We start from the raw sequence: 13320 nt of genomic DNA on the forward strand, positions 1-13320 counted from the left end.
TGATGCAACGGACAAATTGTTTCAAATATTCTTTTTTTCCGAGGACTATCGTGGATTGGAACAATCTACATAACGATGTTGTTACCCTAAATACATTGTCTGCGTTTGAAGAGTCACTGAAGAAATGATTGTTATCTATGTTTGTACCTTGCTTTTTGTTGATTCTCTTGTCTCGAAGAATCACTGCAGCTATCAGTTACATAAGTTTGTATTACATTTGTTTTTGATTGTTTGTTTGCCTGTTTCCACTGATGTTTATGTTTATGTTTTGTACCACCCCTGCTATGATCTTGTAAAAGATCGCAGTACCAATAAATAAATAAATAAAAAATTAACGAGGGTCTCGTACTGGCAGACTTGGTGCCTCAGGTTGTATACGAGGAACTAATGGTCAGCTGCCTGCTCGTAATAAGTTCACGTGCTTCGTGACGCCCCACAGGCTCGTAAAAGAGGGTGCCCCACACTGGCCGCCACGGCTACAGATGGCGCTGACTGACACTCCCACATTTAAATTCACATATATACCCCATAAAGTGGCTGGGAGGATAGCCGCCGTGGTAGCTCAGTGGCAGAGCATCGAACGCGTTATTCGAAGGTCACATGTTCGGTCCCTGCCCACAGCAAGTTATATTTTCTCCCATTTTTCTTTCTTCACATTTACTTTACAATTCGGTCTAATAACCTTGCCTATAATTTCCTTGGCATTATTGGCTGTTATATTTCATTATTATGTGTCAAAACACAGAAAAACGAGCCCTTAAGTATACGCTTTTTTTCCCTATATGTACGTAGTGTGTGTGTGTGTGTGTGTGTGTGTGTGTGTGTGTGTGTGTGTGTGTGTGTGTGTGTGTGTGTGTGTGTGTGTGTGTGCGTGTGCGTGTGCGTGTGTGTGTGTGTGTGTGTGTGTGTGTGTAAATAAGGCAATGCAAATAAGGCAATGCAGTATGCAATAAGGCAATGCAGTAGTTTAGGCAAGATGCAAATAAGGCAATGCAGTAGTTTAGGGGACGATGGAAGCTTGACGAGATGAAGGCCCCTTGAACAACGGGCAACGTTTCGACAAGTGGCTTTTTTTCTTCAAAGCAACACTCGAAGAAGACAACGGCACATGCCCAACCCTCCAGTCGTGTTCAAGGGTTTTGCACCTGTGTAGGAGAGGGTACCACAAGCGACGTTCGCTGCTCATGTCGCCTTATGAAGCACTCTCCCAAACTTTGATGGAATTTTTCTCCGCACGCAGTGCAAACACAAGCCGCCTCAAAAAACAAGACCACCAAGCACATTGACACCGAATACAGAACAATGACAAAAAACAACAACATAAATACGTAAACCTAAAACCAAGGTGAAATCCGAGCTCAACTACATACACATGTTTTCGCCTTGATGAAGACAAGTTAACTTGGCATTCCCAGTTCGACTAGTGCTCATCAAGTAATCATAAAATAAGGCGGAAATGATGGACAAAAGGCAGTGATGCCATGTTCTTAACTCATTGTCCTTATTACTGTAACAGTCATGTGATAAAGTTCACCCGCTGACGTAGAAATGATGGAGTTGCACGTACTGCTTGCTCCCACCCATATAATCGCTCGTAGCTCTCTCTCTCTCTCTCTTTCTCGTATACATTTCATATGCAAAAGCACGTGACGTGCGCCCTATAGCTTGAGTATTCGGAAACGAGTGGTCACGAGCAAAGCAAAAAAAAAAAAGACGTTTTGTGCAGAATATTTTTTTTAATATTTGGTGGAACATGGGAAGGTAGACTACGTTAGAGTCGGTTATCCCAACATCATAACAGTAGTGTACAACACAAACACGCAAAAAGCAAAATTAAGAATAAAGTAAGAAGAACTAATCAAAGGCAATATGTGCAACAATATATACACTATAGCGCATATAATGCACGAATAAACACAGTATGTATGGTCATAGTCCAGTTAATATATCGAGATAGCATTGGGGATAGAGTCCGTACAGATAGCGGCAAGGTATGACATGAACTAAAGACAGTTCATTAGGTTTGTGTTCATTGAAAAATCACCGAGGGCACTCGCTGCGCGCCTTTGATTATCCCAAGGCGGCCACGGTCTAAGTATTTTTGTAATGGTCGACTGTCAAGTCGGTTTAAGCGATCCCTCAATACAGCGCGTTGTTGATCGTATTGCGGACATTGTAGAAGAATATGCTCCTCTGACGCATCGACACGATCGCAGTGGTTGCTGTGCGGGGACGTTCTTATTATTTTTTTTTTTGCGGCATCAAAAGCGAGTTGTGTATGAAACACCTAATCGTAGACGGTGCAATAGCGTGTCGAATGGTCTATCGATCTTTTGATTAACTTTCTACATGAAGACACATAATGTTTATATATATACGTAATCATCAAAACTGAACATGTGCCCAACCCACTTCGGTATACGTATGTAACGTATACAACTCGGTGATCTGTCGCACTCGACGTCCTGACAGGGTGACACCCGAGAGTGTAGCAGTAGCTCTACCGGACGGGGACACACAACAAAAGTATGAGGTGGCTAACCGCGCATTTGTAAAGCGTAAGATCGAACCAACTGAATAACATAACGACCGAAAACGCACAGGCGGTGATGTTGACGTGCGGGCACGTGTATACGACGTTGCGCCACATTTCCCCGCCATCACTAGTGGCCCGAAGAACCCTTATTTCTAACAAACAACATAGTTGAAAGGTGTCCTCACATGTCTCAGCCGGAGAGACCAACGACCGGTAAACTTAACGGCAGTGGAAATTCCCAGCCTCGAATGACAGGTGTGTGCTTAACGCTGCGCTGATGGCACAGCAGAGCTCGCGTGTTGACGCTTCCACTTATACTAGACGACAAGTGCAAGGTTGTGTATTCGCGAATGGCGAGGTTGTGGCTGAGAGAGACTGAGATGGCTTAACTGTGTTATCGTTCATTTTGCTTAACTGACAAAAGAGTTGGTGTGCCTAGAGCATACTGGAGAGGCGTACACATCTGGGTGAGTTGGTACGGTCCCATTTTGATGATTTGGCAGCGCAACAATGAAAAAGACGAGAAAGAAAAACATACATGGAGATGCGCTTGTCAGAGCATTGTTGCGTTGTGTCACCAATACACCAAAATGTGCCTAAAACATCTTCCGTTGTTCTTTTACTGCAGCTGATCTGGCACAAACAGTGCTTTAGTGTGAGTGGTGTTTTGGTATGGGGGACTCTCTTTGTTGAAACATAGCTGACGCCACTACAGTCAATCCACGCTTTTTACCACAAAGGGACGAGAAAACTTTGCGCGGACTCGCCTTGCCGGCGCCCTGCCTATGCTTGGTGGCCAGGCGTCCCTTGAGCACGTCCAGAAACGAAGACATGGCCCCGCCACCGCTGCCGTGTTACTGACGGCGAACACCGTTCCGGGAGAACACGGGTACCACACAACCACAACCACCACCAGCGTGTAGGCTTCGACGTTCGCTCGGTTTCGCTCCGCGGAGCACGCAGTCTACAGAGTGGTGCCGAGACTCGACCCAGGAGGGCCCGGACCGCTCGGGGCACCGAAATAGCGGACCTCGGCCAGCGCTGTCTGCACCACAGAGGTCTCACTTTCCTCCCACCCCTCACCTTCGTCGAAGAGGAGGAGCGAGGCTCTGATTTTGCGAAACTTTCTAGCAACAGCGGCAGCAGACGCGCCGCTTGCCCCTTCCGCGTGACACGCCTGCGGTGCAGAGGCAACAAGAAGACAAAGTAAAAAGGTTGCGCGCGTGCACACTCACAGGGAGCTTGCGCCGCCTCATCTTGGCCCACATGCTGGAGCCACGTGGCACCCCGATGGGGTTGCTTGCTCTTTGCCATTAACCTCCTTTCCGCTCACCCTATCGTGACGGCGCCTACGTATTGCGCGAAGCGAGAGCGCTGCGAAAACCACGTAGTTGATTGCATGTGAACTGCAAGAGCACATGTGTCGACCACTTTCACATAGTCTAAATCCTGTTGTGGATAGCATTGTCATTAGTCCATTAACGACCACAGTCGGAGACAGCTGAAGTGTACCACTGTACTAGCTCAAAACACGGTCTATCCAAATTGATGTTAGTGCGTACCTACACTTTCAGACTGTAAAATGAATCCCGGATTTATGGATATATTGATTTATTGATTGATTGATCGAAGCATGTACAGACAGACAGATGGACAGACGCATGACGAACTCACGTACTGACGAACAGAAGCACGGACGGACGGGCAGAAGCACGGACGGACGGACAGAAGCACGAATGGACGGATTGGCGAACGGACGGATGCACGGATGGTTCGACGCACGGACGGACAAACGGACGCGTCGCCCCACTCATCATCATTCACTCCGTGGATATGCTGTGATTGTTTGTTTATGACCTCTGTTACGACCGGCCCTAGGGAACCAAGCAAGAGGAGTTGCGGGGAGAACCGGAGTCTCAACACCTCCCGTTTACGTATGCTTGGGCGTCCTGAACATACAAGGGAAAGAAGTCTGGAAGTGGCTGCGCAGAATTGTCACCGCTCGTCTTTGTGTATCTATATAGCTGTGGCCTCCTAGTGAGCTGATGAGTAACACTCGTCGTGGCTTTCCGGCGGAAACAGGCGCCCGGCCGTCGAACCACGACGCTTCCAGTAAAAAAAAGTTGAAACGTCACAGCGGTTAGCCCTTATGCAAGCGGTAGCAAACTATTTCTAAATACCCCGCAGAAGTAGCGGACAACAGCGCGTTTTCCCAACATTTCGTTTGTTTTCTCTGCCGGTGCTCTATTGCTCTTCAAGGATACGGCCGGTCTTACCCGACTGAAGGAGTCATTGTTCCCGTAAGGTTTAAGCACGAGGTGTCAACGTCCCGTTTGGCGCACAGTGAAAAGGGCACACACATCATCGGTCTCTGTTGACTCATTGTTATTGCTATATGTAAAGCGCGTTTAGAGGCGCACGTTAAGTTAATTGATCCGCTCTTCTCACGAAGTTTGTCTTCGTAAAGTGCAAAAGAGCAGCAGATGCCTGTTCCGTGGAGAGGGAGAGTTTAGTGCATCTGAGGCAATGCGTGACGAAACCTTTGTTACTATACTGCGGTCGTAAAAAATAAATACTTCAAAAGTGCCATGTTTCTGGAGTCGTGTTTTTTTTTACTTTGCTTGAACACTGTGACACAAATGTTGCAAAAAGTGAGGGAAAGGAAAAATGCATAGAAAGAAAAGAAACGAAACTAAGAGGCTAGCCATAAGTGGTTACTAATGGCTATTGTGCAGGTGGAAACGAGTTGCGGGAAGAGAGAGAAAGGGAGACGGACACGAACAAGGTACGCACGTACGCTGACAACGCTCGCTGTTCTACGTTTCTGGGGAGGTTTATGGCTGAGTATACAGAGAGAGATTCATGAGAAGTGACCAGGGGGAATGAGTAAATACGTAGATGTAAGTGAAGGAAAGGTAAAGCTTGAGCCGATGCGCGCAAGTGTACACATAGGCGAGCACAGTGCTCTTCATTGGGGCGGCCATCAGTTTTGTCGAGTATGACTGGGGAGGGGGGGGCGCCTCACAGATGACCCTTAATCATTTGTGAGGCGGTGCCCCCCGCCTTATCGCTATAGGTGTATGTTCCGCCTTACCGCCTATGTGAGTGTACGATGAACATACGATTATGGGTGGGGTCACCACACACCCCTATACGAAGCGAGTTGGCCAAGCAAGACTTGCACAAACACAACACAGTGTGCGCGTGTGTTTGTCCCTGAGAAAGAGTAAGCAGTGATGCCTTCACAGTAGTTTATTCGCAGTTAACATGGTATAAAAACCCGATGAGCAACACGAGTAGTGCGATTAGCGACAAGAAGTACGCAGAGAAGATGGAGGAAGTGAAGTTCGAGAAGGCATCTTAGGCAGGCTCTCCAAGATAGTTGGGAGAAGAGTGATTGAATCAGGAAAAGATGTTACAGCTTGTCAAGCTTGCGTGCATCTATAGTAGCAGCTTGGAACAACCAATGCGTGCTCCAAGCCCACCACGTAGCCGGTGCCACCGGCAATGCTGTCGTGGCGTCGCGCCAATTATTCAAAAGCAGCGGAGGGACCAGCGAGTTTCCCACAATACTTACTGGAGGGACACTCTGGTGCTGCCATCATTCAGCCATCATGAAAATTATGCGTAGTGCACGGAGATTAGCCTAATCTTCATGCTTGCTGCTTCGAATGCACTTGTGGCGTTGTTGTTTGCTGCGCTTTGGCGTTTGTTTCGTAATTAAGAATGAATCGTTGGGAAATTCGTGAGCCGATTTTGAATTGGTGGGCCAAAAAAAGTTGTGGTGTTGAAGTGCAACTGCTGAACGCTTGCTGAACTTCGTCTTGCGACGAAGGAGATGCATCCACACGGAGTCAGATGGAGTCGCAACAACGAAGTCTAGACAAATTCATGTACTACCCATCATTCCCGTGGTGGCTGAAGCAACATGCGTTGTAGCTCCCCTATAGACACTTTAGGGCCACAGTTATATATAGTTACTTATAGTCTGCCGCGCAGATGTAGCAGTCATGGTTGCTCGGCTTCTGACACAAAGGTCACGTGTTCGAATCCGACCGCGGTTAGTCACACTTTGACCAAGGCGAAATGGTAGAGGCCCGTGCACTGTGTGACGTCAATGCACATAAAAAAAGCGCCAGATGGTCGAAATTTCCGGAACCCTCCACTACGGCGCCCCTCGTAATAATCATGTTTTGGGACGTAAGATACTGGGTATTATTATTGTATTTATAGGAAACGCTATGAGAGAATCGTGCGGACTAAATGAACGCGTTTTGGTTCTCAAATCGCCGCCATGCGTCATTGCAAGTACGCCATAGAGCCCACATTAACAAAAAAATGATAATAACAAGAAATAAAAAATACAAGACAACAGTGGGGAGGAGCTTCGTAGGAAGTTCGGAGCTGTTTAATCGTGCGGAAAAAATTAGGAGATGATAACCAGCCGTGGTGTCAAAAACTGGACGAGGTGGTTGTGACAATCTATTCTGCGTCAAGACACTGCAAGTACGAGGAAGGGACGTGAGACGAGCGCAGTCTAGCACCTGAAAATTTGTTGTCAGGAGAACATGATGTAGCGTGAACACACGTGGTTAGAATTGCAAGCTGGTCGTTAAATAACCACTTTTTTAAGTTAATGCGGCATCACAGACAGTCTTGCCAAAACGCACATCGCCCGACTTGTGAATAAATAAAGCTTCATCAATTTCGCGCGAGCTTTTATCCCAAAGCCTTGACAGCGCTTTCATTTTATTTAGGAGTGTGTGACATTTAACTGTTGTCCAGATATAACTGCCCAAAACCACGATATGACGAGAAGCTGGCGCAGGGCCGTGCAGGAGGGGTTGAGAAGAAAGTGCATTGGGCAAGAAAGACGCAAGACGCTGAACCACCTGGCACAACACACTATATCTTGCTGATTATGATAGACGCTGTAGTAGAGGGCTCCACAATATTCCTCTATACCTGGTGTTTTTTAACATTCGCATAAGTGCTACTTTTTAAATTTTTTTCAGAATGAACGTACAGATCATATTATGGCAACATTTTCAGCGAGGCTCTCTGGTCTATTAGGTTGGTTAACGTTCGTAACCTTCACGTTTGACGTTCATACCGTAAGCGTAAACGCGCTGACGTTCACGCTTACCGTCTCGTGAATTTGTCTCTAAAAACCTATAAAACTTCATGATAAAAAACGAAAAACGTCGTTCAGTGGTCTATATATGACGAATTGAGTCATCGCTAACACCGGCAAGCAGCATGGTAGACGGCGAAAGTACAACTTCCGGCTTCTTTACGATGCAAGGTCGAGGAAACGAGCCCCGAAAGACGACGAAGGATCGGTGATTGCGAAACGTTACACGTGCAGACGCCAAACACACACTTAACGATGCGCACGCCTGGACTGTTCCTCGGCGTAATTCTCAGGTTGACCGAACACATGAATATTATACAGTACGGACAGCGTGACTCATTCTACACGGGGAAGGATTTAGGGGAGAAAAACCGGCCCTTTGTAGCTGTAGCAATGAGTACAACACGCGCGTTTCTGGAGAAAGAGGAAAGGCAAGGGGAGGGTGTTGGAGTTGGCCTACCCATCGCACCGCATGCCTCTTCTTATTGAAGTTTTGTGTTGTGCCGATTTTTGTGCAGAGGAACTTGTAGTAGATGGTACTTCGTGGCTATAGCTACTCCCGTTTATTTCAATCTTGCTGCATATAATGATAAACAATTTGAGACAGACAGGGAGAAAAAAAAACAGTACGGCTTCGCCACATAGCTGTGGTGGCGAGTAGGCCCTCCTACGAGCAAGCCTGATACCTAAAGATGGCGTATACAGGGACTCTATAGCGCCCCACGCAGCGTGACACCTTGTGCCAAAGCGGCGGCAAAACCCGTGCCGCGAAGCTGTTATCACTTGTTGCCCGGATGTCTCGCTTTTTTTTTCTCTCTCTTGGGCGGCCCGGATAAAGGCGCTAGCTTTTGGCTCAGGGTCACCCGAACGTCGTCTACGCCAATAAAAGAGTTGCATGCCGAATGATGATAATAACAAGAAAATCTTCACTGACAATTTGTTCACGGTGCACTTTTCAGTGGCTGTTAAATGAAAGGAGGATGTAGAAGTCACCCTTAGTTTGGCGGGAGCGTTTCAGCCACATACTGTAGTTCCTTGCTGTGAATAACTTCACCCTGTGACATGTTCGGCAAGGCAAGTTTGCTACATAGAAGTCATTCATAGCGCCTGCGTCGTACATGCTATTCGTCTCCATGAGCACCTTATCTATGTAAAAGCTTACAGCTGGAGGGCCCCACGAACTCTCAAGTGAGTAAGTTTCTTCAGTAAGACACGATCCAAATAATTTTCTCATTATATAAGGGAGATAGCTCAAATATGCTGGATTTCTTCCAACTGCATGCCTCGAAACGTGTCGACATTTTTGTTTTCCCGAAGAGTAGCTTTATGGCAATTAGTAAAAAAATAACAGTCAATTCGATAGACTAAACGGGCAATTAACTGCAGCCTCCAGCGCAGCGCTTTCTAACGTCATACGACGATTGCGTACAGACTGCGCGATGGATTAATTTATATATGCATGACCAAGAGCGGTCGTTACACTTCACTGATCCCGGCTTCTTAAGCCGCTGAATACATTGTCCGTAACCGAAAATAGGTATTTCCGCGTACATTCTCGGTGCAAGCGAGTTTAATTGATTCCGCTCCAGCTTAGGTAGCAAGGGTTCGAGGTTTTCATGCTCGAACACGTCAAGCGTATAAAAAAAGAAAAAAAAATCGGTGCCCTTGCTGTAAGTGCAAAATGCGGGCTAGTTATGCTTGACGTGTGCGTGCTCCTAAATTTCTGTGTTTCTTTGTTTCTTTCTTTTTTTCTTTCTTTTTTATTCTTGATATCTCATCACGCATTGCTCCTTCCTAACTCTGCCCTTCCTCCTCGCCGGGAATGAGACATCCATCCACGTGCTTAGCAGCACAACAATTCAGTCGCTACGGGCAACAATGACCATCGTACATTCATATCTTGGCGACAACGAAACGTGGTAACGCAAAATGACAAATGATCTCGATAAAAGATCAGACTGCCATATCAAAAACGACCGATCGCCGACAAGTCCACGGTCGAGAGATTATCAAATACTAGAAAATAGCGCATACAAATACGCAAAATGACCAGTGCACCTTTAAGGGCCGTGATTTTATATATATTTGCCAACGCCTGATTCATTTCATACGGTGTTGTCAAAACCTTTAAAGTGATCGAGTGAATTTCGGGACTGCTAAGTGCTCTCCCATAGTTGAGTACGAAGTACTCGAAATCGCTAAACATTTTTGTTCTAAACAGACCCCGAGATAGAGTTAGCTTCGATCGAACTCCGCGAGCTAGTCGATAGACTCACTCCGTAGTTACCTGAACGCTGTAGCGAACATGACCTGTCCCACCACAGTCCTAACTGGCGGTTCATTACTGCCAGTTTCCTGGACGCCAAGCGCGCTACATTCATGTACCGCCTGGCCAGAGGGCGCCTGCCCATAAAGTTTAGGCCCCTCACGAATATCCCTACAAGAGGAACGTGCCCCTTGTGCGGCAGTAAGGAGGACCTGGTCCAAATCTTCTCTCAGTGTGCACTACCAGCCACCCTCCAACGAAGGATAGCTAGCTTGTTTGGTCACCCCGGTGTTCCTTTCGTCACCGTTCGGTTTTTGCAACCCCTGTCGGGACGAGTGGTTAAGCAGTACGCGCTTCTGCTCGTCGAGTCACGTGCTCCTACTAAGTGTTGGTGGCCTGGTGCTGTGCCGTTTTTGGTGGGAGACGACCCGGGCTTCACGAAGTACTTGCAAAAGTGCGGAAGGAGGTCTGGTTCATCCTCCACCGAGAGTGGCAGCGCCTAGGTGCAAAAAAGTTTTACGAAACGTGGCACCGTTCGGCAGCGATTTTCAGTGAGTCAGGAGGACAGATAGCCATCAATTTTTAATGATGGCATTCTTAAGACTTCCACGACTCGGCCTAGTGCGCCGGTCACCCCCGAGTTCAGTTTGTGTGGTCGTTCGCCTAGTTCTTGCATGCGCTACGGTGATCTTGTCGACTTGTCGGGTTTTACCCGCAAGGTCCGTGTTGGTCCATTTTGCAGGCTTGTCGACTCTGCTCGTCGAGGCGGAGGGTGTCTCCCTTCCTCATGAAGGGTTAAGGGCCGTTCCACGCACTTCCCACACAGCCGCAACGCACGTGCCGGGACCCCTACCGCACACAAATGGGGGACAAATAAGCCAATTGGCGACGCTGTGGAGGGTGAAAGAGCGTCACCAATTGGCTAATTTGTCCCCCGCTTGCGTGCGGTAGGGGCCCCGGCACGTGCGTTGCAGCTGTGCGGGAAGTGCGTGGAACGGCCCTAAGCCTGCTTTTAGCCGTGCTGGTTCACGAGGGTACGTCGGGTTTGCGTGCAGCGGCATTCGCTTCTGCACCAAACAGTAGTCCCGTAGTCCCCGACGGACGGATTGTGTCTCGCTGGGCCCTAGCGGTCAGGAGACGGGCCGTGAGCGCAGCGCGCCCCACGCGTTGCGTTAGTCCACCTTGCCAGGGTACGTCCGCTTTGTGTGTCATGACTCAATTACCGCACCAAAGGGTAGCCCCTATGTTGGGTCTCCCTGGCTTGTACGCCGGGAGGCAGGCCGCGTCTGTTTGGCGCCTGGCGCCGAGCGGCGGCCCCGTTGCCAGGGTATGGCCTTCTGCCCGAAACAAAAACTTCCCACTCACACGACCCCGGGGAAGAGGGGGACATGCCGGGACAGTCATGTGGATTTAGAAAAAGCTTATTTACACTGTGTACAAAAAAACAAAAGTTTCATAACATTCCAGTAATGGGCACGTGCACTTCGACAGATCTATGTACCACGACCAACATCACTACGTTGAAGGAAAGACATCATTGCTCTTATATACATGACAATGTTGGCATTCATGTACACAAGAATTCGTGCGACATCATGATAGAATGAACTGTATAACGATGCAATAGATACAATGAAATACAATTGCTTACAAACGAAATCATGAACAACTACTCAACAAGCGCTGCTTTGCACCACGTCGGTGGAACAATGAGTTTTACCCTTTTACGTTCAACATTGACGAAAGGGCCCGACCAATGCCGCAAAAATTTGTGCTCCCCGAGGAAGAAAAGTGTCAGAGAGGAACGCGAGGATCTCTCGTCTCATTCTCCCCAGTATTGGCCACAAAGCACGCCGGCGGCGATTGGCAGCTACGGCCTCACATCGGTTTCTCCAAAGGCTCAACAGCCCCGCAACTATTAAAAGAGTGGAGAAGCGGCCGCGCGGAAACCGGCCGTTGGACACGAAAGTTCGCACACCCTGTCCCCAAAAACCAGAGTGAACCGCACGCCAAAAAAGGCGGGAAACCACACATTCAAACGGCGCTTGTCGATTGGTCTAGACCATGACGCAGTTGGGGCAAGTGGAAGTGCGAACCATCTGCCACCGCTGCAACCGATCTCGCGTGGGGAGCAAGCCCCAGGCCAACCGCCAGTCAAAGTCTCTGAGATGCCCTGGCAACACTGCGGCAGTTATTGGTTTCCAAGCACGGTTCATTACAGATTGACGATGCTGGGGCACCAAGGGCCGTTGAAGAGCGGCTATTGTGTCAACCACTTTAGAATCGGTCACCTCTATCTCTGGGCACGTAGCTTCCAAACGTCGGTGAAATGCCAGAAGGGCTCAGTACAAACATGGTAATTCAGTTGATTGGGGACCTAGGTTAATTTGGCTGGCGGGTAGGAAGACGCGTAGTGATGGCCCCAGATAGTAGCGAGCCAGTGTCTGAGCGCGCGTACGATCGTTGCTCAGTATTCGCAGTAAAGTATTCGCACAAGGTAGAAGCCATGACGGAAACGTCGGGGAATGCAAAACCACCTCGATCACGTGGTTGAGCTAACGCCGGACGAGACAATAATTCTGTGCCACTAGACCAAAAAAAAAAAAAATGAACTGATGCAGCTTTGCACTTTTTTAGACACGTGGAGCGGAGGTTTTACAGAATGCAAAGGTACCAAAATTTTCCGAGGTAAACCTTTTGAGCTCAGTATCGGCGTTCCAAGAGGGGGAAGTCGAAGTGTCTAGCTTCTTTAACGTCACTTTGAAGAGTTCGCACAATGGATGACCAGATGCAGTCCTGTACACCAAATGCAGAAAAAGTAACGCCCAGTATTGTAATGCTAGGAGACCACTGTAAAGGCGACGTGATGCTGATACGACCATTGGGGTTGCCAATAAAGAAATACTGGCATTTAGAAAAGTTTAACCTTGCATCTGAGATAACGCCGAAATGATGGAAAGTAACAAGAGCATGCTGCAGCGACTGTTCATTATGAACATATAGAGTAATATCATCTGCATATGCAGTGACCTTTACTTGAGTGTTACCAGGTAGGGGTAAACCTCGAATCTGCGGGTCACGTTCAACGGCCTTTAAGAAGGGCTCTAATGCCAAGATGAACTGGGGAAAGAGTACACCCTTGATGAACCCCGCGCGTTACTTGAAATGGGTGACTCTCACGGGAATCTATGTAAAGGGTACTTTCTGAATTAGTGTAAATGACGTGAATTAGGTCAATGAACTTATCCGGGAATCCGAATGCGCGTAAAATACTTAGTGAGTAGCCATGTACTATGAAATCGAAATCCTTCTCCTGATCTAAGGAAACCAACAGTCCTTGTGCACATCGGCTAGTGGTGTACTGAATAATGTTTCATTCAGTAC

The 13320-nt window shown here is 47.9% G+C and overlaps 1 protein-coding gene across 4 annotated transcripts in view; it reads right to left on the minus strand.

The window, feature by feature from the left end:
• Sarm (sterile alpha and armadillo motif) overlaps positions 1-13320 on the minus strand; it is a 264254-nt gene that overhangs the window by 135233 nt on the left and 115701 nt on the right. The window contains exon 1 of one of the 4 annotated variants that reach the window (XM_075889610.1): positions 3304-3540. The exons of the other annotated variants lie outside the window; for them this stretch is intronic. Within the exon in view, the coding sequence (XP_075745725.1) occupies positions 3304-3369 (66 nt within the window). The 5' untranslated portion in view covers positions 3370-3540. Of the gene's footprint in view, positions 1-3303; positions 3541-13320 lie in introns of those variants that run through there. 4 annotated transcript variants of the gene reach the window in all.

Source organism: Rhipicephalus microplus, chromosome 3, assembly GCF_043290135.1.
Source record: "Rhipicephalus microplus isolate Deutch F79 chromosome 3, USDA_Rmic, whole genome shotgun sequence".
Lineage (NCBI taxonomy): Eukaryota > Metazoa > Arthropoda > Arachnida > Ixodida > Ixodidae > Rhipicephalus > Rhipicephalus microplus.